Consider the following 25,434-nt stretch of genomic DNA (forward strand, 5'->3'; position numbering starts at 1 on the left):
CTTCAAAACGGAAACAAAAGAAATTTCTCCAGGCAAGAACAGTCGTCGATGAAGAACAATTGTTGGAAAATGGAAACTATTCTCCGGTGAATGGAATATTTCGATCACCGGCACCACTGCAAGTGGTATTAGGTTTTTTTTTATTTGAAAAATCCCTATAACAAAGTGTAAAAGAGAGATTAGCCGAATAAGGGCAATTTCGACATTTTAAAATATTTTAATGATGCCCTCACAATTAGTTAGGGGCAATTTTGTAATTTCATGTGATTTCTAAACATTTAGGGGAGGTTTTTGTATTTTACCCTATTAAAATAAAACCTCGGAGGATTTAATGATTGTTAGGAAAGTTTTTATATTTTAATAAATAAATAAAAAACAATGAAAAAGAATAGTGGGGATTCTCGGAATTCATGACCTATTAGCTGTCTTTGACATGTCGATTTTCTCATGCTAGTTCATGGAAATTGGAGAGAACGCAATGGCACATGCATCTGTATTTAAAAATGACGACAGTGGAGAAGTAATGAAGTAGGAAATTACGTAGGCATTTACAAATTTAAACTATAGGAGCCCGGAAGCCATGAGCATCCTCCCAAAGTAAACGGGACAACTCAGCCAGGAACAAAAATTGGGATGCAAACATAGAATAAGAAATTAAATAAACAATAGAAATATTTTTTAAGAATATAAAAATTAGAACATAGATCTATTAATGAATTCATATCAAGGTTTTAAAAACAGGATCGGGCAAAGAACTGTTTTCGAGACCGGTTCTAACCTTTCAGTTTGAATAGACGGCCAAATCAGCAGATTACTGATCAAATGACTGGTTCTAACCTTTCAGTTTGATATTAATGAATTAATATCAAGTTTAAATTCCGATCCGACCCAAAAAATAGGATTAGGTTTTCATATTTATCAATCCGAATGTGAAAATGGTCCAATCCAAAAAAATTGAATTGGGTTGGGTCATGGGTCAACCCATTAACTCGATTGTCAAGTTTAATTGAGATTATTTATGCATTGTTATAAGTTTTCACTCTTTAATTTTTTTTATTTAGTCTTTACTTTTTACTGTTTACTTTTTAAATTGTTAAATGTTTAAATTTTTATTTTATATTTAGAATTTTAAGGTTAATTCTTTTAATTTTGACATTTTTCATGTAATTTTTCTTTATTTTTTTAAATTTTAATTATTTTTTGGGATGATCCAAATTGACCCATGAATCAACTCTAACCCGAACATCTAAGATTAGGGTCTAGCATTTGACAACCCAACCCAAAATACATTGACCCAATGCGAACCCAACCCACCCAACCCGATTGCCAGGTCTATTTATAGAGTACAGAAGAAGAGTAAATAGAGAGCCAATTGAAGCCCTTCCGAAAAGAAAAATGTACATCCGTTCAGCTGAACTCAAAAGGAAGTTTATCTTTGTCGAGAGTCCGGAGAATTTGAATGTGAATCGCCTGAAGGAGTCATGGAGTACAACCAAGCGTCCAGAATGGTACAAAGCTGCAATGGAGGGTGACCAAGCTCGCCTCAGTAGTTTTGTAGGTGATAGCACACTTGGACCAGGAGATAGCAGCCTTCTTCTCACTGTAGTCAAATTTGGAAACGAAGATTTAGTGAGGAAAATCATCTTTCTGAATCCAGAATCCCTGCTAAAACAAGATGCAAAAGGCGACACTCCTTTACATGTAGCTGTCAGGCTCGGGCATTGTGGAATAGTTGACATTCTCATCGATTGCGCCGGAGGGATTCCCCTCCCCCAAGCAGAGATTGAAAGAGAAATTGATGGAAGTAGGAGGCTACTGAGGACGATGAATCATATGAACCATACGGCCTTGCACGAGGCTGTGCGGAGCGGTCAATTTGAGCTCGTGAGATCGCTGATTGGAAAAGACGCTGAATTGGCCACAATCGTAAAGGAGGACGATGAATCCGCGGAATCCCCACTGTGTATGGCTATCCGGAGAAGATTCTTCCAAATCGCAGAGTTTTTTATATCTTCTAACAAGTTTAGTTGGCGCGGCCCCAATGGTACGACGGCCTTGCACTATGCAGTTCTCCAGAAACAATCAGGTAATCCCCATTCTCTTCTTATTATTATGCCCTTAGACTAGGGGTGGATCCGATCCGAGGCTGGCTTTGTAAGGTTTCTAGACCTATATATTTACATTCAAATAAGATTTGAATACGATCAAAATCAATAGCCAAATTCCAAGAGATAAATTGTTCTTTTTCGATTCAGAGCTTGCAAATCGCTTCATCCTTCATTTTTAGGGGACCGGACGTAATAGGCACAATAAAATAAGCATGTTAAATGAATATTTAATAAATATTTTGATAATTGTCAAAAGTGAGTATTAATCTTTTTCAAGGATAGACGTGGATATTTTAAAGGACAGGTGTAAAAAAAATTTCAAGTGTTCATTAGCATGTACTTACAACTTCATCCGAACCCCATTTTTAGCAAAAGCAATCAGGTTGAGCTAATGATTGGCCCATCAAACTTTTTTCAGGGACATTCTTGATCCAAATCAATTTGTTGAATCCCAATTTTTAATTTTGACCTGATCCATTAGGTTTTTTTTTCTGAGACAATCCAATTTGTTTGGATTGGATTTTTAGGTTTGAGCTCAAATTGGAATGAGGTATGTGTTTTATTTTTTAGGGTCAGATTGGACAATACCTATCAGCCCAGCCCAAACTTAAATATTTGATTTGAGATGGACAATACTTCCTCTAAGTGCATTATAGAAAATTTCACCTGCTATCCATTCTCCCTCATCTCTTACACACCCCCCAAGACAATTCTTGACTCCAACACTGCCCAAAACCCTAGCTACACCCCAACCTAAGTGAAAGGGGGACTTGATCCCAGGTCTCCACCCTAGAGACTTTACTACAAGCCAATAGAAAGGTATGTCCATGGTAAGTAAAAGAAAATTAAAGACTTCAACTATTGTATATTACATTAAATCAAAATTTTATTATGGTCTATTAACATTTTATCGGTTCATGTTTCACAAGATGTATTTTTACATTTTACGAAGTCATTTATCATTAAAACTTTAATAAGGTCAGTTTCAACTTACTTTATCACTAGTTCAATTTTTTTGCTTCATAGTGCAATTCGTGCGCCATAGATTTTGCCAAAATTAAATGATAAATATATGAAAAACATCTTAGTGGCTGTTTGGCAATTCCAAGTGCCTATTAGTGAGGGCTTTTATAGAATGGTTTTTAGCTTTGAAAGGCAGGTCCCACGTGATGAGCTTTGTTTTGTCAAAAGTTGGTAAAGCTAGAATACACTTATAATAAATTTCTCGTGAAGCTAATTTCAATAACTTCTTTAATGCGGCTTACTCAATGCATCTCAATCAAAGCTGAAGTCCTACGGAACGAGCTCTAAGTAGATCTTTTGACGGCCTACCAATTCAAAATACATGATGAGCTTTGGTTCGGGGTTAAAATTAAAATAAGATTTTGGTTTGATAAAATCAAAATGTTCACATAATATTGATGACATAACGGCATTTCTCTAGAAAACAGCCAAAATACCAAACATGTACAATAAGGGTTATTGGGCCGAACCTCACCCATGAAGAGAAAGTGGATAAAAGAAGACAGTCCTATTACCAACCAATAACCAAGTAGGCTATTGGATTGACATTTTTTTTTTAAACTTTCTAATAAAATATAAAATTTTCTTAAGGCCGCAATGGATATGATTTAATCCTATTCAAATTCAAAACTAGTTCGTCTAATCAGATTGATTCGGATATTACCATGTTGAATACTTCTTTTTAGTATTAAAATTCTTTAAAATTAAATAGTATTTTGAATCTAGATAAAGCTATTTCTTATAGTATATCTTTTTTGTTTTATATTTCATTTTTTTCATTTTGTAAATTTATGTTAATTTTATTAAAGTTTACTGATATTCTAATCAAATTGGATATCCGAATACGCAAACAAATTAAATTCAAATATATGTTTTATGTATCCATCGGATCTTGCATCAAGATCTATTGGATTTTTATTATATCACATCAGATATACCCCCTATCCAAATTTGATCTGATTGATTTGCATTTCAAAATTTTCTCTATAGACTCAGTTTGGAAGGAGTACAAATGTAATTATCTAGGGTAAAAAACCTTGTATTTTGTATTATTTTACTTGTATCTGTATTGTACAAATTTGTAAGGAGTATAAATACAAATATGTACATTACAAATACATACAAAATAATACAAAATGTAAGGTTTTGCACTCTGCATATATATTTGTATCTGTCCTCCTTCCAAACTAAGCCTAACAATGAATTCCCAATTACCATGGGATCGACTTTGATATTTAAAAGATATGATATCTAAAAAAATTTTGACCAATTTATTGGTATCATAAATGTGGTAACCAATCAAGTGTTATTTATCAAAATTCATGGGTGGGTATTGATTGGTCAAAACTCTTCTTGTACCATGTCTTTCTTGCATCATAGATTTTCCCTTTTTCTTTTTGTTTGATATCAAGTTGAGCCAAAGTTTTAAGTGCCCGTTTGGAGGGTTATAGTTTTCAGGCAATGGCCTTTGGCGTTGCAAGGTGGGCCTTACATGGAAAGCCTAAAATCTATGTTTGGTGAAAAACTTGGAAAACCAGAATCTACTTTAAAGTTAATAAATCTATTTTCTAGTTAGTAGCTTCTTCAAAGTGGCTTAGACAATGTAGCCCAATCAAAGATAAGCCCGGCCAAACAAGAGAGCTTTTGTGTAACAACTAGGAATGTCTAAGGGATGGGGATCATATTCCTTGTCCCCGACCCATGTTTAGAGATAAATCTGTCTCCGATTCTGATTCCCACCGGGGATAAAAATTGTCCTCCATCCCCAATCCATGACGGAGGTAGATTCCCCATGGGGACCTGAATCACCAAAATTTGTTAATTAACATAAGTTTTTAAAATTAAATTTACTTAAAATAAAATAAAATTTTAAAATATAAATAATATTTTAAATATATTTTGATATACATTTGAAATAATCCCCATCCCAACACCATTGGGTCAAGGAGGTTGGGTACCTGGTAGTGTGATAGATATCTTCAAGCATGAGGGACTGTTGTAAGGAAAAAAAGAAAAAAGCTTAGGGGGCTGTGGAAAATTCCCGATCAGTACCTGTACTTGGCTCGAGTGACAATTTGGTCCCCAAACTTTAAAATGCAACAATCTAGTACTTGAACTTTTAAAATGTGACAATCCAGTATTTGAACTTTCAAAATGTGACAATCCAATACCTTTTGTTAACCATTCTGTTAATCAGCCGTTAAGTGATATTTGAAAAGTCAAAAATGCCCTTCAAATGTCATCTAACTCTCTTTATCAACCATCCTAATGTTTACAAAAAAATGAACAGTCCAAAATCCTAGTATCTTCTATTCAAAAATGCTAGTGATTGTTTAGAAGAATCTAGAATTTGGGACTACTCATTTTATTGTCAATGTTTGGATGGTTGATAAAGAGAATTAGATAGCATTCTTAGGCTATTTTTGACTTTTCAAATGTCATTTAACAGCTGATTAATGGACTGGTTAACGACAACGATAGGTACTGGATTATCACGTTTTGAAGGTTCAGGTACTGAATTGTAGCATTTTAAAATTTGGGAGACCAAATTGTCGCTCAAGCCAAATTACAGGTACTGATCAGGAATTTTCCCTTTTTCTTTCTTTCCCTGCTAATTATAGTAGAAAGGTCATAAAGGTCTTGCCGAACTACTATAATTAGTAATTGAAAGGTCATAAGGCATGAAATGAGCACAAGGTGTACTTATGGTCACTCGTTTAAACTTTTTTAAAAACCAAAACTACCTTTTTTCAAAGAATTTTTAGCATTTTTTTTTCAATTTTCATTTATTACTAGTTTTATTGAGACTAAATTGCATGTTGTATTTGTTGCAACTCCAGGTCTTCATAGAAGCCTTTTGGTCTTTTGTTTCAAGTCTCATTTTATAAAGATTCTCAGATAGGCATTTTGATAACTTTTTTCTGTTATTCAATTTAACGGAGAGGGAGTCTTTGTTAGAATCTAAAAATTCAGGGGGATAATTATCACTACTCGTAAGGTATATAGGATAGTAATTTATAATTCACCCAAAAGTCCTTCCTTACTTTTACGAAGAAAATTAATTATTTTTGTAACATATAGTGATGATATGAGTTCAAATGTTCTCTAGACTAAATACTAGGGACTTCTTCCTCCATTAAAAGTCCCTATTTGTTAGTTGACAAAGCTCGAGATGCTACAACGGTTGGAATAAAAACTATATGCTCTTTCCATGATTCTGCAATATTTAGAATTTTATTTTATTGTAAAATTTGTTTTAGCTCATCTTTTAATTAAATTCTTCTTTATGGTTAAATCTATGATGGGAGGAAGAAATGGTATGGGAAGAGTTTTGACCAAGCAATACCCATCCATGAATTTTGATAAAAAAAATGATCAGCTTTAATTGCAACGTCATTCATTTTGTGTCAATTTATCTTCATTATTGTTTCGTCATTTTAGGTTTTTCCCATTTGGCCAATGGCAGGGATAATACAAATGCTATTGGAACGAAGGCCAGCAATGGCTCGTGAGGTCGACGCGGAGAAATGCACTCCACTCCATATTGCTGCTTGCATTGGTTACCATAAAGAAGCTCGACTGTTGATGGAATTTGATGGTTCATGCGCTGATGTCCGCAACAAGGACCATATGCTGGCTCTTCATATTGCAGCTCACCAAGGCCACATCAACGTAATAAAAGTGCTTACAGAATATCGTCCAGATTTATGTAACTCTTGCGATGATAGAGGCTGGAATGCACTACATTTTGCTGCAAAATATGGAATGGTTGAAGTGGCTCAGTACATTGTCAATTCGCCAGTGTTCATGGGCCTTGCTGACAAGACAAATAACCAAAGAAAGTTGCCTTTTCATCTAGCACAAGGGAATATGGTAATGAGGTCTATACTGCCCTTACCAGAACAGTCTGTGCGCTTTTGGTGTTTTTCATCAAAGGTAAGTGCCCTAACCTGGCCGGATTCTGACTACATACAAGGTTCAAGATATTTAAGGGTCTGTTTGGTGTTCGCAGTCGGAATCGAAATTGGAATGGTCCATTCTCATAATCTGTTTGGTTCAAACAAGAATGGGAATGGAAATTAAAATCAGCAGAAATGGAATTTCATTCTCAAGGGAGGGGTAGGGAATGGCCATTCCCTCAAATAGAGGGAATGCCATTCCAGCAGGAATGAGAATGGAATTCTAATTCCACCCAACCAAACAATTGGAATCATAATAGCCCATTCCAATCCCGATTCTGAACCCCTATTCCCACAAATCAAACGGGGCCTAAGTGTATCATGTATGGCTTTTGGTCACCAATAGGCTATTGATTTTGCTGGTTTGGTACTTTTGTGATGGTATCTATATTGTATTTATGATAATATATATATATATATATATATATATATATATAAGATTGTCCACGTCACCTTTGTTATCCTTTCTCCCTTGTTATAAAAGCAAGGTACCCACTTTGAAAGAATTTACATAGCATTGTGCCTGGATCTAACCATCTTTCTCAGAAGCAAAATTCCTGTACACATGGCATCCAGTCCACATGCGGAATATTCTCAGTACGCAGCTGGATGCATGTGCTTTTTAAGTATGTATAGAGCTTTTGCTTTTAAGAGATCTCATGGCATGTGTGCAAACAAAAATAGGACAAAAAGTAAAATGAGATGGAAAAGACAAGTTTTAAAATTTTGACCTACTTTTTTTAAAATGTTTTAACTTATATAATATGATGTTATATTTTGATTTAATTTTTATGACCTATGAGTCTATGACCCATATAGAGACCAGGGCTCCGTTATGCACAAACACCTAACATTGATGTGGCATCGTGAATTTTCCTCATTCTACATTAAAGTGTGGTGATTCAAACAAACGATTTCCCTCATGTATGTCATGCAGATAATTGCCTTGTATTTAAATCCAGGTAGATCCTATCCAATGCTATAACCCGATTGCAACCAACTTAATGAAAATGTGGTTTCTACACTCTAGTCACTGAATTTGCATTTATCTAGCCAAGTCATTTATCAAAGTTTATATACTGAAATGATTAAAGTAAGAAAACTGTGCAGATATACTATTTTATCGTTCCAATGTTTCTCTTGTATATTTTGTTTTCCACTATTCTTCATTAATATTAATAGTTGTTTATCACAGGGAAGAAAACGGAAAAAATATGTAAACTTAAAAGGAATTGGGAGGTATGTAGCACTTATGGAACATGAACCTAAGGAGGAAACAGAACCTAACGAGAACAATATTAATTCAGACCCATGGAAAGAAAGAAGCAGCATCCATTTGTTGGTATCCACAATCATCACGACGGTCGCCTTTGCAGCTGGTATAACCATCCCTGGTGGGTACATAAATGATGGCACAGACCAAGGAATGCCAACTTTGTCACGGAAAGCAGCCTTCCAGATATTTATGGTAGCTAACTCTTTGGCTTTCAGTTTATCTATTTCCTCGATGAGAATTCACTTCAAAGGTTCAATGCAGAAACACTACGGCAATAAAGTTGTTCAATTGCTAAATGCCATACCATACATTCGATTTTCCATGTTGGCATTGGTAGTAGCATTTGTTTCAGGCACATATGCTATATTGGCCAATTCTTCTGGGTTTGCCATTGCAGTTTGCATAATCTGCTCTTTCATCTGTATTTTTGGTTCTAGTGTTTATAGGGTACCAAAGTGGGAAGTAAAGAAATTAAAAGCATAGTTCTTTTTTTTTTTTCTCGTAAAGTTGGGAATAAAGATGGACGTACAGAGACTGGGAAGTCTCTTCACCCAGTCGTGGGCCTGGGGGCTTCTTGCCTTCTTCACCCATCAAAGCAAGAAAGCCACAGAGTTGGGGCCGTGACCATCCTGAAGCTTCTGGGAAGAAACTTGGAAGTCGAAATTCAATCAAGGTTATAGAGAAGTTAACTGATGTGTCGATCACTCAGGCTATGTTTGGGTTGAAACAGAAATTTGAGGAAAATTTCTTAACAAAATTGGTGAAATTCCTGAAGATTTTTTAACTTCAACTTTCTTTTTCTTCCTTATTTTCTGTGAAACCAAAATCATCCTTGTCAAATATGTTAATCACTCAACCCGAACGCAGAAAGATCTATCATAGTTGTAAATTGCGAATGGTTCTGTCAAATACCATGAATGAACGGTGAGATTCTCCGAAATTCCTAACCCAATTAGCCCTGGACACATCTCATCTGACATGTGTAGAGTTTCAGTATTGTTTTTCCTATAAATAGATATTTGGCTTACAGAAGAATGGTAAATAGAGCCAATAACTGAAGCACTTCCGAAATGGATTTCTACTACCGTTGCAAAGAAAGCAAACAAATGGAAATCCGCGGGAATATGGATATTGAAGAACTCGTAACAGGGAGACACGTGGATGTGACTCGACATAAGTGATAATTCGGCATAATCAGTCCGGCATGTGAAAGTGACTTGGCACGAGTAACAGCTTAGCATGATCAGTTCTCTACAGAGTAACCTCGGGTTTGAACTGAGACTTCGAGCTAAGACCACCTCGGTACTAGGTTGCGACCAAGGAAGCGCCGAATCCAAGCAAAGGGACCACCTCGGAGACTGACCTACCTCGGGCAAGATCACCTTGGCATTCAGTCACCTCGGGATTCGGATCTGAACGAGCCTAAAGAACGCAAGCTCAGATAGCTCGCTACCAGTTAGCTCACTACCAGGCAGCTCGGTATTTCGCGGGGAGCTCGCTACCTAAACGGGTCATTCCACCTGGCAACCCTGAGGATTGTACTTCCATATCCCATGACTTGCGGGACCGTACCTTACAATGGTTGTATTAATTCACCCACTCCCTGGTTCAGTCGCACTGCAAAGAGACGTTACACCCAACTAACATGATAACGGATCATGCCACAGCGGGGATTTAGGAGCAACCCCACCAAACCTGTCAGAGCACCAGTATATAGAGACCTCAACCCCCCCAAGGGCCAAGGTAATGCGTAACCACTGCTTTTTAGCTCTCTCATTCTCTTACAATCTTATTTTCTAGCTCTCAACCAAGTGCTAACTTAAGCATCGGAGTGGCCTCGTTGGGTGAACCACCCCAAGCTCTCTAATTCTCTTCGCACAGGTCACTCAAGCCCGTCGTCAGCTAGGAGCCAAGTCATTTCCAGCTAGGAGCGGTCGGATTGCGCTTCATCAATTGGCACCATCTATGGGAAACGCTTCAAAAAGCCTTCTTTGCTAAGCATCCATCAGTGTTAATGGCATCTTCTAGCAACGTCGGGCAGAACAACAAGATGAATACCTCCGGGGGGCAACCTCAGGCCCCCACTATACATATCGGTCAGTTCACCGTGCCGCTCAATGCATTTGGGGTCCCCTCGTTGAATCTACCCCAAGCCCCTGAGCCAGTGAACGCCCCGCTCCCTCTTGTGATGGGTGTTGCCTTCACTGAACCCTCCGTGGTTCATCCTCCGGTTGGACAAAACCAACTGAATGACCTGGTACAATGTGTGCAGGCCATTCAGGCCCAGATGCAACAAGTCCTGCATCACTTCTACCAGCAGCCAGCTCCACCGCGGTGCCCGATAATGCCGCAAAACCAATAGCAGCTCAACTGCCGTCAGAGCAACCGTCCTCCTCACCGAGGAGAGACTTCCCAGGTCTCATCCCGCAGCAAAAGGGGAAAGCAAGTAGCCCTTTCCACCTCGCAACACAAGGAGCAACCGTCCTTGAAGGAGAAGTTTTGAACTTATCATGATGATTTGATTCCATTTAATATCATGAAAATAGTCCAGAATAATGTGAGAGTTGTTCAGCACAAGGTTTTTGAAACCGATCCGGACAACGAACCAATCAGGGGTCCGACCGTTCAAACCAAACGAACGACCCGTTCTGACAAAAAAAATAAAAACTAAGAAAAAAAACGGCCAAACCGTTGAACAGATCAAACGGTTCGACCGCCCAGGTCAGCGGTTTGCTGACCAAATCTATGGTTTTCTAGGAAATAACAGTTCTGGGGTAAAACGAAACCGATCACTTGACTGATTCCCGGTTTTTCCGGTCCGATAACCATGGTTCAGCCACATTGATATTTGATAAAAATTTAACCAACATTATGACTACCTTATTAGGGTAACCATTACATGGAGAATTTGGATGTCCACATATTCATCTTTTTAGGGCACTTGTATAAGGGTAAATTTAGAAATAAAAATATGGTGTTCAACAAAGAGCCATTGATCATTCTTATTTTTAATAATGAGATGAGATAATAAATTTGTATTAATAATAGGGGTAAATTTGGAAATAAAAATCAAGGTGTTCAACGAGGAGCCATTAATCATTCTCATCTTTAATAGTGGTAATAGATTTTTTGTTGTGTCTGGATCTGTGGATTTGCTTCTTATAAAGTGCTACTCACACCAACCCCACAGCATAGCCTGGTTGCACATCGGAGACATGTATTTATTATTCATGGGGAGATGTCCCCAATACATGGAGGGACGTGACTATGAGGTCAATGTGAGGAGCATATCCCAATTCATTTTTGTTGCTTTTCTAAGGGTAAATTATATAGAACCTCTATAACAAAAACCTCCCTGAACTTTAACTTTGCAATAAATACCTCCTTTCATAAGAGTTATGTCAATTAACTTTGAAAAGTATTCTCATTCAGCCATTTAAAATTTTTAAGATCCCTATACTACTCTTTTCTTATTTATTTGAATGACATATGATTCAATTAGTTTTCTAAATATAATACTGAAGCCTTCTCGGTTGCTCTAATAGATCCTTGCAAACTTCTAGTTGGATTCAATATCTAGATAAAATTGTTTTGTTTGTCTTGATTCATTGGATAAAGGAGTGGATAATTTTTATATTTTAAAATGAGGAGAGACATTCATGTTATAGAAACAAAACAAGATTTTAAAGAAACTTGTTTTTTATGTTAGAGAAATGATTCTTATTATTGTAGTAGTTTTTGGAGAAAATGAAGGTATTATTGGGTCATTTAGGGTTTAAGAAAAAAGGACGAGAAAAAAAAATATGGAAACTTCATACAGGCATTTTTGTCACAAAGTGAAAGTTCAAGGGGTCTTTGTTGCAAATGAAAGTTTAGAGGCATAATTGTCACTAATCCCATAATACAAGGGGTCTTTGTCCTATTACATATGACAGCCTTATATTTGTCTCATATATTTGAATACTGAGCTTAGTTTGGAAGGAGTATAAATATAAACTAGCGGGGCCCCGTGCGATGAAGGGGCTTTGTTAAGTGAAAGTTAAACAATAGAAACACATAAAAGTATACAGTTGTTTTATATTTTAACTTTTTAAATAATTAATAATTATTCATATTTTATGTACTACTTTTAAGAATATTTTTACAATAGAAAAATAACAATAATTAATTTCAGTTAGGATTGTTTCATAATATCACTATAATTTTTAAATTTAAATTTAAATTTTTTAAGTTTAATTCGAACCAACTAACTAAACTAAAAATCGACCCAAACCGATATAACCCAAGTTGACCGGTTTTCACTAATGGTCAATTAATTCCGGGTGACCAACTCCCCAATCTAACTGGGTTAATATGGTTGGCCAAGCAACTTGCAATTGAACTAAACCAACTCGTGCACTCCTAATTTCAGCTAAATTAATAGTTCAATCTCTAATAAATAACAATACTTTAATCTCCAATAATTATTAAAATTTATAAAATAAATACACAACCATTGAAAATAATTTTGTAGTGAAAATACAATAAAGAACTAATACAAATATAATAAATACAATGGTTACAAAACTACAATAAATATTAAAAATATATTAAATTAGTCAATAAATAGCGTAATCTAAAATAATAGTTTAATCTCTAATAGAAATTAATCAATAAAATATAACAAAAATACATAATTACTAATAATAAATTATAAAAAATATAATAAGTTAAGTTTAAAATGTTAAATGGTAGTAGTTTAATCTCCAATAATTATTGAAAAAATTTGTTAAATATGAAAAAGTTAGATTTATACACAATTATTGAAAATATATTTATCGCAAAAGCAATAAATAATTACTAAAAATATAATAAATATTATAATTTATACTATTATTATATAATTCTGTTATTAATTTTGTAAAATATTAAAATATTATTAATTTGAATGTTACGAAATCTATTATAATTATTTTTCTAATTTTAAGATTTTTTTAATTTATTACATAATTTCGTTATGTTAACCATTTAAAATTTAGTTATGTTAAATATTTCATTATTTAAAATATTTAGTTATTTAAATATTTAAAGAATATGTTAACTATTTATATTTTTATTTGAATTTTATTTATTTTAAAGTTATGACATAATGTTAATTATTTTTTTATACAATATTTCGCTATTTTTTATATTTTTATTTAAGATATTTAGTTATTGAAATATTTAAATAATATTTTATTTTTAATGTCAGATTTTTATCATTTGAATAACATTTAAATTGAATAATCCATAAAATTATAATTTATATTGTTAGTACACAATTTTGTGATAAATTTTATAAAAATATAATTTACTAATAATATGAATATTATAAATATTATTGTCTTTTCATAAATACTTTAAATTTATTATATAATTTTATTATAATATTTAAATAATTCTTAAATGTGTGCATTGGAAAACCTGGTATATTGTATTTCTAAACCTTGTTTTGCACTATACATATTTATATTTATACTCTTCCTAAAATAAGGCTCACTTTGGAAGGAGTACAATTATAATTATATACAATATAAATACATACAAAATACAATATTATGCACTTTACATATTTTTGTTTATACTTAGGGGTGGATTCAAGTTGAGCCGTGCCGAATACTTGGCTATCCAAGCTCGATTTGTAGGAATAGTATCAAGTTTGAGCTCGAGCTCAATTCGAGCTAGATACTTGATCTCAAGCTCGACTCGGTTCATAGCTCGCAAGTTTGAGCTCGGCTTGACATCGACTATAAGCCAATTTTTTTTTTGAAAAATAAAAATTATATGTATAATTTTTTTATTTTTAAACAAAAATTAAGAATTATAAAAATTATTTAATATTATATATACATAAAATAATTAAAAAAATTATTTACTATATATATGAAAAATAAAAATATTATTATATAATAAAATTGTATATATATATGTATGTATGTATGTATGTATGTATGTATGTGTGTGTAGGTATGTATGTACGTATATAATAAAAATTACTTATTTAATACTCGACTCGCAAGCCTCACGAGTTGAACATCACTGAGCTCAAGTTCGGCTTAAAGCTCGGCTTGTTACGAGCCAAGCTCGAATAGCTCGTAAAAGACTCGGCTCGTGGCCACTCTTATTTATACTCTTTCCAAACTAAGCCTAAGCTTTATAACTTGAACACATAAAGGTTGGAATCATTCATTTTTCTTTCTATGGTTTTTCCAATTATTTAAATCACAGGGATAATGAAAATGTTGTTGGAAGAGACCGGCTTCAGTCATGGCAAATCTATGACCACACCATTCTAACAGTCTTTCCCAACCTTACATTGAGAATATATTCCCATAATATAAAGTATATAAGTATGGAGATATTCTCAATACAAGGCAATAAAAACTGCCCGAACAAAGTTTGCCCTGACTGAAGCTGAACTCCTATTGAAACGTAGGCCAGGGATGGTGAATGAGATGAGGTCAATACTTCACTTTGCTGCGTACATGGGTTACCATATAGAAACTCAGTTGTTGCTGGAATTTGATAGTTTATGTGCTGGTGTTTATAACAAAGACCATATGTTGCCTCTTCATATGGCAACATATGAATGTATGTATGTATATATGTATGTATGTATGTATGTATGTATGTATGTATGTATGTGTATGTGTGTAGGTATGTATGTATATAATAAAAATTACTTATTTAATACTCGACTCGCAAGCCTCACGAGTCGAACATCACTGAGCTCAAGTTCGGCTTAAAGCTCGGCTTGTCACGAGCCAAGCTCGAATAGTTAGTGAAAGACTCTCCCGCCCTACTGCTGCTGCCGGCAGCGCGCGCGTCTCACAGTGCTGCTACCGTGCAGCGCGTGCTGTTGTCGTGCGGTGCGTGCTGCGCGCTGTCAGGCTCGTGGCCACCCTTATTTATACTCTTTCCAAACTAAGCCCTTACTATATAACTTGAACACATAAAGGTTGGAATCATTCATTTTTCTTTTTATGGTTTTTCCAATTATTTAAATCACAGGGATAATGAAAATGCTATTGGAAGAGACCGGCTTCGGCTTCAGTCAGGGTAAGTCTATGCCCACACCATTTTAACAGTCTTTCCCAACCTTATATTAAGAATATATTCCCATGATATGAAGTATATAAGTATGAAGATATTCTCAATGCAAGACAGTAAAAACTGCCCAAACAGAACTTACCCTGACTGAAGCTAAACTCCTATTGAAACGTAGGCCAGGGATGGTGAATGAGATGAGGTCAATACTTCACTTTTTTTTGCGTACATGTGTTACCGTAGAGAAGCTCAGTTGTTACTGGAATTTGATAGTTTATGTGCTGGTGTTTATAACAAGGACCATATGTTGCCTCTTCATATCGCAGCATTTAAAGGCCGCATCAACTTAATTAAACTACTTGGTGAATATCGTCCAGATTTATGTGACTCTTGTGACGATGGAGGTTGGAATGCTCTTCATTTTGCCGTAGCTCGTAGAAGGGTTGAAGTGGCGGAGTACATTGTCAAATCGCCAATTAATGTTCAGATGCCTTACTGACAAGACCAATAAGGATGGAAAGTTACCTCTTCATCTGTGTCTGTTGGAAATTTTGATATGAAGGCTGTATTGCCTTAATGATAACATCTACCTAGATTTGAATCCAATCCGAATTTGATCGGATTTTATCTATTAAATCTTGATGAAAGTCGGATTGGATAGATATTCTAGTATCATATGCATCAGTAATCACTTAAATCTCACTGTATAATCTAATTAGTTCTGATAACACGGCAAAGCATGAGAGCAGACACATAGTGCCCAAACTTAACCCTCAGTTTGGGAAGAGTGTATATACAAATATGAAAAGTGCAAAATCTTTTATATTGTATTCTTAGAGGTTGGATTTGCACTGTATATGTGTGTATTTGTACTCTTATCAATAAAAATATCACAGCTCCGTAGCCTATATATATATGTTTTGTTGGTCAAAAGCGCAAAATTCATTAACTATTGCTCAGGAGAAAAAGGCATATCCTACTCTACAAGAGCAAGGAACCAGTCCTCAGATTGTATAAGATATAGACAGCCCAGAGGCCTAAGCAAAGATCGTCTTGCCACTTCATGGGCTCACTTGTTAGACATCAAGTAAGCAATGCCCAACAAAATGGGAGTCTGAGGAGAGAGGGGGAGAGCTGCCGCATGTGCTATTTCTTGGATTACATTTGCCGCGTCTACTTAAATAGTCAATTTTTGAATTCCCAACTTCTGAGCTAATCTCATACCCAATCTAAATGCCAACATCTCTGTTGAATGGGCTGACTAACTCCAAGTTCTACTCCAGAGAGCCCTTACTACAAAGCCTGGAGGAGATCAAATGACCATTCCTAACCCCGTTTTCAACGAGTTGTGGACAAAAGCTGCATCCGTATTTAACTTGAACCACTGCAGCGGAGGAGGAACCCAGTTATGGTTAGGGGAGACCTTAGGGACTATTCCCTGTGGTTTGTGGAGGAACAACACTTCCCCCACCAGGCTGCTTCCAACTTAATTCTTTTCAACACTTGTTCTGGAGGATCAGACTCTCCTGCGAAAACTAATTTATTACGGGCTATCCAAATGTGCCAGCAGATTGCTGCCACTAGCTTTGGGCCTGATTGAGAGAGGTATCCCCTTTTTGAGAGATCCATTTCACTACCCAGGATGAGAAAGAGATAGGATGTGACGGTCATTCATTTAGATCTAATCCAAACCAAATTGTTCTATTGTAATCACATTGAAGGAAGAGATGTTCTGGAGTTTCACTTTCTTTTCCGCATCTAGGGCATGAGTCATCTTGAGTGATTCCCCTTCTTTTTAGATTCATTTTCATTGGGATTGTACCATGACAGATTCTCCATAGGAGATTTTTCATTTTGGGAGTGGCATTAAATATCCGTAAATCTTTCCAAAACCCAGATGTGTTGGCCTGCACACTTGTTGTCACCTGGTCCTCTTAGTCCATCATGCTTTTTGCCAAATGATAGGCCGACTTCACCGTGCATTCTCCTGAATCGTGAAGGCGCCATATAATTGAATCCGAATGGTTCGTCCAGCTAATGGGGATACTTTGAATGGCTCTAGTATCGTGGCTGTTGAAGTGGGCTCTAATGACATCCACATTCCAAGCTCTTGGGTCCTGTGTTATCTAAGTCACAGACTCTAGATATGAAGTCACTCACTAATTGAGGGGTCGTTACTTGTTGATTTGGAAGGTTCGGCACCCACTTGTCCCCCGAAATTTTTACTTGTTCACCATTTACTATGCCCCACATACAGCCTCTCCTTGGGACATCTTGGCCCCAAAACAAACTCCGCCAACCCCACGAAGCTTTGCTGCCCAACAGACTTAGATAATCTTTCAAGGAGAACCCTGTTAAAATCCCGGATATGTCGGTAACCTAGCCCTCCTGTATGTTTGGAATTACAGAGCTTCCTCCAACTTAACCAGTGAATCCTTCTTTCTTGATTATTTTGCCCCCAAAAGAAGCTTGCTATTCTCTGATTGATTCTTTTGCAAGTGTGCGTTGATAATTTGAAATGTGACATTGCATAAATCGGAGAGGCCAATTTAACCACCTTAAGAAGAGCTTCCCTTCCTGCATAGGATAGGAGTCTTCTCTTCCAAGACGTAGTCTTCTTTTCTACCTTCTCATACAACTCTTGAAAGAGTTGCTTTTTGTTTCTCCCCAATTCTATAGGAAGACCTTAGGTACTTGCGAGACCCCATGTACGGAATGTGAAGCCATTTAGATATCAATAGGAGTATTGGCACTGAAGAAAATGTTGGATTTGTGGTAGTTAATCTCCTGGCCTGACATGTGACAGAAGTTCTGCAGCAGCTGGTAAACCTCTCTACAGTTCTGCACATCTGCTTTTGTAAACATCATACAATCGTCAGCGAATAGTAGATGACAAATACAGGGGCCTGCTCCGGATATTTTGATACCTTTCAATACTCTGTTCTGAATTGCTTGCTTACACATAACTGAGAAACTTTGCATGATTAAGAGGAAGTGGTAAGGGGACAGGGGGCCTCCCTGCCCCATGGGGGAGCCATTAACCAAGATGCTGTACGAAACTGATCTAATGCACGTTGAGATCTGTTGAACCCATCTTCCATCAAATCCCATCTTGGACATCACTGCTTCTAGGAAGTCCCAGTTCACATAGTCATACACTTGCTTGAGATCCAGCTTAATGAACCACCAATATACTCTCCGAAATCATCCGATTGGGAACAAAGGCATTTTGCTCCAGATCAATAATGTCATGCAAAGATAGGCTTAATCCGATTTGTTAGCACCTTAGAGAAAATTTTGTAAGCCACGTTACAAAGGGATATGGGGCGGAAATCAATAATTACATTTGGATTCTTAGTTTTAGGAATAAATGTAAGTGAAGTTCAGATTACTGGGCATTACCTCTGAATTGAACAGATATTTGATCAGTGCTGATATGTCTGTCCCTATGTCCGACCAAAAGTGTTGGAGCACTCCAGTTTGAAGACCATTCGGGCCAGGAGCTTTGGATGCTCCCATTTGAAAGAGAGCGGTGTGAATTTGAGATTAGGGATGTAAATGGATCAAATTCGAATCAGATCAGACAATATTTGAATTCGAATCCGATTAAATATTCTAATATTGGATTGGATTCGATTCGAATTCAATTAATTAATTATTTTAGATAATTAATAAATATATAAAATACATATTTTATTGATATAAAATATATAAATTATTTATATAACTTAACTATTTTATATATTATATATAAGAATTAAATAATCGATCGAATTCAAATATTTATCGAATCGAATCAGGTCATATCCGAATTCGATCAATTAAATATTCGAATTATCCGAATTCGATTCAATTATGTCGAATATCAAATTCGAAATCGAATTTTCGAATATCGTTTACACCCCTATTTGAGACTCTTTTTATAATTCCCTATACTTCTCATTCCTTATACCGGCAATTTGAGACTCTTTTTATACACTATTCATAGGTGAATTCGAATATTCATTGATAGCTGTATGACACAAAGAAATAAAAGGAAACAATATAAAGCCTTTAAAGGAATTCAGAAGAATGTAAAGTCTATATACATAGATCGGAAGACCGAAACTCCAAAGAAAAATTCAGATCATGGAAAGAAAGAAGCAGCATCCATTTGTTGGTAGCCACAATTATCACCTCAATCACCTTTGCAGCTGTTATCACCATCCCTGGTGGGTACAAAAATGAAGGCACAGAACAGGGGATGCCGACTTTGTCGGTGAAAGCAGCCTTCAAGATATTTATGGTGGCCGATTCCTTGGCTTTCAGTTTATCCGTTGGTTCAATGATAAGACACTTCTTCGGTTCAATTCAGCGAAATTGCAAGAACAAAGTGTTCCATCTTGGCCTTGGCCGTGGCATTTATTTCAGGCACATATGTGGTATTCGCCAATTCTTTAGGGCTTGCCATTGCAGTTTGTGTAATCTGCTGCTTCATCGTTTCAGTTTATCTTTTTATAACCCACGATATCGGCAAGTACCGATATGTTAGGGAAGCATAATTTATGACCATTAATCTGTGGAAGCCGGTTGACACACCCAAAGAATTTGAAAATTAGGTGAAGCCTCGTTGAGATCGTCATTACTATATTTATTGTATTTTGAAAGCTTTAATCATGTTTTATTCATTTAAAAAATTGATACAAAAATGATGTCAAGCATAACAAAACAAAAAGATGGATGTAGGAGAATTAGAATAATTTCTACAACCAAAATAAGGTGATTTAACATCATCAACAGAAATGGATAAGTACATCTCCAAATCATCATAATTGGCAAACAAACTGACGAGCAGTTTCCAACTAAAACGAAATCTGACAGAGAAGGTTACAAAGCCACAAGCCATGATTTATAACCTCCAACAATTCCAAACCAAACTGCAAAAGACAGCATCATCTGTAACTGCCACCCAACACACTAGAGGACTGTCGATTGCGAGCTGCCACTCAAAGAACGTCGGAGAACTGTAATTTCCATCCGAAATAGCAGGGAACTGAAATTGCCATCAAGACGTCAAAGCACTATCACTGCCATCCAGGACGCCAAAGAAATGTAACTGCCTTCCAAGATGTTGGAGACGGCAAAACAAGTGGCAACTTTCACCGGTGAAATTTGCAAAAAAGAGATAGAGCAGGGACTCCATATCAAAATGCCCGTAAAAAAAAAGCAAACATAAAAAATAGGGAAGAGGGGAGAAACAGAGGTAACAAGGAGAAACAAACGAACAGATAGCAAAAAGGAGAAAAGGAGAACAAAAGAACATAGAGAAGGAGAATAGAAAAGAGAAAACAAGAAAACAGATGAAACACAGAAATAAAGAACAAACTAACATATGAGAACAGGGGAAACAAGGAGAACAGAAGGAGAAAGAAAATAATAAAAAAAAAAACAGAGAAACAAACAAAGCACGAAAGGAAAAGAAAACCTAAGAGATCTCGAGAGTAAACGGGGGGTCGTGGACGACGAACCAACAAGAGACGGGAGAGAAAACAGAAAAGAATCTTGTTTATATATGATTATGGTCTTAATTTCTTTTTGGATAAATTTCTTAAACTACCCTTATGATTTAGCTAATTGATTAAGTATATCCCTATTGTTTGAATATTGTATAATACTACCCCGGCCTATGTGAAATTATTTCTGACGTTAAAATATTAACGGAAGGATGAAATATCTATTTTACCCTTAAAAGCTCCTCCAATTCTTCCTTTGTCTGGTCTTCACCGCCCGCGTCCAATCTGGTATTCATTGATCAAAATCACCGCCGCCGCTGCAACTTCCATAGCGGTGGTGATCTTCTTTCTCCACCCCTTCCCCTCTTCGTTCTCCCCCTCCTCTAAATGGATTTGGCCGAGTAACAAGATGGTTTGGAGGGTTTCGTTCATCCACGAGACCGCGGAGAGGTATGCACCTTGTAGAGATGTAGTTCTTCGGAGACTGTTCGAGCAACGTCTATCGGAGGTCTTTCTGGGTGGAGCTCTGAAATGCCACACCCCCGCTAGATTTGATGCTGTAGAAAATGCCCCAAAGAAACTCCAGTAGCATCAGAAACGCTGTGACTCCTTGAAGATCTCCAAGGTTTTTTCATGCAAAAGATCCCCTAAAGGTATCTCAAACTCCAATCTCCTCTGTCAAAAAACCCCAATCCAATTCATTGATATTCTATGTATATCAAAGAGCGACGAAGCTCTCAGAGCACATCATTGAAACTTCCTCAAGAGTAGGCGCTACCAGCTTCGGCCTCAATTCCTAATTCTTCACTAGGGAGCTTTGAAGATGGTAGAGCCGGTGGCTTCAGATCTGTTTTCGGAAATGGCTTCAAATCTGCAGTAGAGCCGAGAATGTAAACGGCCGTGAGAGAAAAGAGGAAGGGGAGAAAGAGGGAAAAGAGAAGGGAGAGAATAAAAGAGATAGAGAGGCTCGAGCTTGAAACAGAGAGGCTGTCGAGCTCAAAAATGAGAGAGCCTTGTCGACCACCCTCTAAGCTGTAACGCAGCGGTTCTATTTCCGATGCCCAGTCGGAAACGCCGCTTCCAATCTTCGCCGCTGGAACCGCCGCTCTCTCTGACAGGAGGGGGGAGATGTTGTTGTTGAAGTTGCTCAAAGCCCCCGTATTCTTTGATTGCTCACCCTTAATTGTAGTTTTGGTTCTTCTCTTCAACTTTAACTACAGGAAGATATGGTATCCCACCACCGTGTCAAAACCCAACATCTATTCTACAAATGTATCCTAATGACAGTAAAATGAACTGACCAACCCCATTTTGAATTTCTCTTCTTCTTGTTCTTCTTGTTGTTGCACATCGTTATTCTCCAAAGCCCACTTGCAGATATTCGAACTGGCAGTGGAATAGTTGAAACTACGATTACTTCACAGAAACTCATTTGTTTCCCCTAGCACAAACTGTCTCTTTGGATTCTAAGTGTGTTTCTATTCTTTTCTCGGCCTTGCACAGCCGTAGAGCTTTCTACGCTCCCATTGTATCAGGCTATCGATAATCAAGAATCCACGGTCAAGAAAATCAGTTTTTCATTTATTTTGATGAAGTCTTCTAAAAATTTCCAAAAAAAGAAGCCCTTGTTTTTGGTAACATCATTAAGTCTCTCCAAGCCCTTGGTCAATTTCTCATCCCTAAGAAATCTTCGTTGGCATCGTCTCTCGTCTCTGAACGATGGTAGTAGTGGTGGTGGGGGAGGCGGAGGTGTTGGTGATGACGGGGAAACTGAAGTAGGTAGCATTTACTCACCACTCCCTAACATGCATGTTGAAGAACTTCAAATGAGATACGACTTGTGCCCAAAGCCGGGAGAAACAGGGGAGAGAGGGGTCCACCGCTGCAGCGGGGTGATGAAACAGGGAAAATAGGGAGAGAGAACAAAGGTGAAGAAGGAGAGAGAGAGAGGGCCGGAGGTGGAGGGGGCTATCGTCAGCGGTTAAGGATCGAATTAGTTCGGTTTGCTGCTGGTAAGGGTAAAATTAAATTTTAGAAAAAATTATATCACATATGTATATGAATTTTGACAGAATATTAACGGATGTTATCTTTTGACAATAATCAGTAAAAATATATTTAATCAATTAACTAACCATACATAGTTTAAAAAATTTACCCTTTCTTTTTAATGAAAAGTAGTATTTTATTTAGTTTTGCTTTATTTTACCCTTTATCCACAGTTCAACGCATGATATTGTCCATACTTTATTGGATGGATTTTGATGAATGCTGTGATTAGAATCACTTTTCAGCTTGGGGAGTGAGAATAAAACCTGCTCCGAGTAACGTTTTTAGTTTTTTTCTGATGTTGTATTTTGTCAATTTAAGAGGTGGACCCTCTCATCAGATTCCTTTGAGAACATCCTTTAACATTTAATCGCCTGTAGCCCTTGGTACATGCTAGCTATATATTCTAAGCATGAAATCCTAACTTTAAGAATTTTAAATTAATAAAAGGTTTAATTACTTATATACCCTAAATTTTGAGGAAACTACTTTTATATATATACATACCCTGTAGCTTCATAAACTGTTTACAAGGTATACCTTCTTTCATCAAGTCTAACAGATCAAAAGTAAAGGTCAAAAGTTCCCCTAACTGTTCATTCAATTTTCAAAATACACCCTTATTCTTACAACATAAGAAGAACTAAAGCCCAAAAGCCTTCAATTCTAATTTTTGTCTTGGGGCTGGTAACAGTGGGGCTTGGGCTTCGGGTTTTAAGTTAGAGGCAAATGAATTGCAATCCAACATCAACCGGCTCCTATGATTTCAAGTGGTATGATGTGAGATGGTACAATTCCATAGAGGCAATTAGGAGCTGGAGTGGCTTTTTTTGTTCCTTTTTCGATCCCTTTCTTTTGGATCTTATTAGCATTCAATTGAAATCTATTGTTAGGGTTTTATGCAAAAGTAAAACAAATAGATTCTTGATATTATCGGCGGGTATCTTCTTATTGGCCTCAATCCACTACATGGCAGAGAAAAAATGTTTTTCTTTCTTGAGGGGATGTTCCTTTTGGGGGATTTTGAGAGGGGGGAAGTTGGTCAATGGGATTCACACTCCCATTGATCAAGAAACTAATGCTCTTTTTCTAGATTTATATGGGGCCAGGGAAAAGTTTATTTCCATAGGTATCATTTACGAGTTCACATCTCCTCCCCACAAGAGGTCGCCCCACAACATCCCCACCGTGTATTGGGAACATCTCTCAACGATAGTACCAGAACTGAAAATGTCATCATCGAGAGATATGACCAATAAACGGCTGGGATATGCTATGCGATATTGTGGGGCGGCCCTTTGTGGGGAGGAGATGTGATCTCATCACTTACCCACTTACCTAGGTAAGTGCTACCCATCTCCCAAGTGGGTAAATTAACTTTCCTATTGGGAGGAAGTTTCCAACACTTGGATGGGACACAATGCCTTTTTTGATAATGAAATTTTTATGGCTAAAATGGCCATTATATTATTTAATTGGGAAATAAAAGAATGTGGGTAAATTTACATATTCAGGTAAATGTTTCCTAAGAAACATGTAGCAGTTTTTAAAATTATTGTAAATTTTGTTTTTCAATTTTATTTAAACTATTTGTTGTTTTTTCAATAATGGAATTTTTTGTTTTTAATTTATAATTTTATTATATTTTATCATATTTAATTCATTGATTGACAATTGTATTATTCAAATTCAAATGAAATAAAATTCCTATTTTTTCCAATTTATTGTCCATTTTGCATTTGTTAAGTATTTTTTCATCTCTTTGTTAGATTTTTTTATTTTTTCGATTTGTTCCCAAAGGAAAGTTAAGTATTTTACTTAGCTAAATAATAAAAAAAATCAAAATGTCAAAGAAACAAAAAAAAAGTCTGGCCCGATTTGGCCCAAGCGTAGCTTATAGAACAGTCCAACACCGCCCATCTCTCTCTCTCTCTCTCTCTCTCTCTCTCTCTCATTAATTCTCTGCAATCTGAGTGAACTCTGATAATCTGATTAGCTAATTGTCTAATTTTCCAATTCTCAACTTTATTGAAGTTTCAATAAGAATATTGCATGCTCAACCAACTCAAGTATTTCAAGTTAGCAATTTGGGAGTCTTGGGCGTTGAAATACTTTAACCATTGCAATCAAGTTGGGATTCTGAATCGGCAATTTGGGTAAGTTCAATTAAATTAATTTTTATTTTTTTAGAATTAAAAAAAAATGACTGTCTCTTCCCAAAACCAATTCCCCAATATGTTCACTGTTGACGATATTCAATCACATCATAATAGTATTATCACTGATGCTATTGATATTGATGGAACTTTCACCCTCGGTATTGATACAAGGGGAAAGAGAAAAAGAGCCTCTAAGTTGAGTATCCTAGTTTGGAAACTATTTAAAGTAAAAGATATTGAGGGGAAGGAAAAAAGAGTAGTTTGCCAAAAATGTAGAAAAGACTTCAACTATTGTAACAATGG

General features: G+C 36.3%; 1 protein-coding gene and 1 long non-coding RNA gene across 2 annotated transcripts; one reads left to right on the forward strand and one right to left on the reverse strand.

The window, feature by feature from the left end:
- The first annotated feature begins 1,395 nt into the window (after positions 1–1,395).
- On the forward strand, positions 1,396–9,150 carry LOC148845588 (protein ACCELERATED CELL DEATH 6-like). Its single transcript, XM_088955882.1, has 5 exons — positions 1,396–2,114; positions 5,928–5,991; positions 6,573–7,067; positions 8,286–8,749; positions 8,886–9,150. Exons 1-5 carry the CDS (start codon positions 1,396–1,398, stop codon positions 9,148–9,150), a joined length of 2,007 nt encoding a protein of 668 aa, XP_088812008.1.
- A 10,910-nt stretch (positions 9,151–20,060) lies between these two features.
- LOC148845589 (uncharacterized) lies at positions 20,061–22,452 on the reverse strand. Its single transcript, XR_016101878.1, has 2 exons — positions 21,154–22,452; positions 20,061–20,463 (listed from the first exon to the last, which is right to left on the reverse strand). It is a non-coding gene; the product is annotated as an uncharacterized LOC148845589 (long non-coding RNA).
- Between the last annotated feature and the right edge of the window lie 2,982 nt (positions 22,453–25,434).

Source organism: Nelumbo lutea, chromosome 7 (genome assembly GCF_056320005.1).
Source record: "Nelumbo lutea isolate HS-2025 chromosome 7, American lotus-T2T, whole genome shotgun sequence".
Classification (NCBI taxonomy): Eukaryota; Viridiplantae; Streptophyta; class Magnoliopsida; order Proteales; family Nelumbonaceae; genus Nelumbo; species Nelumbo lutea.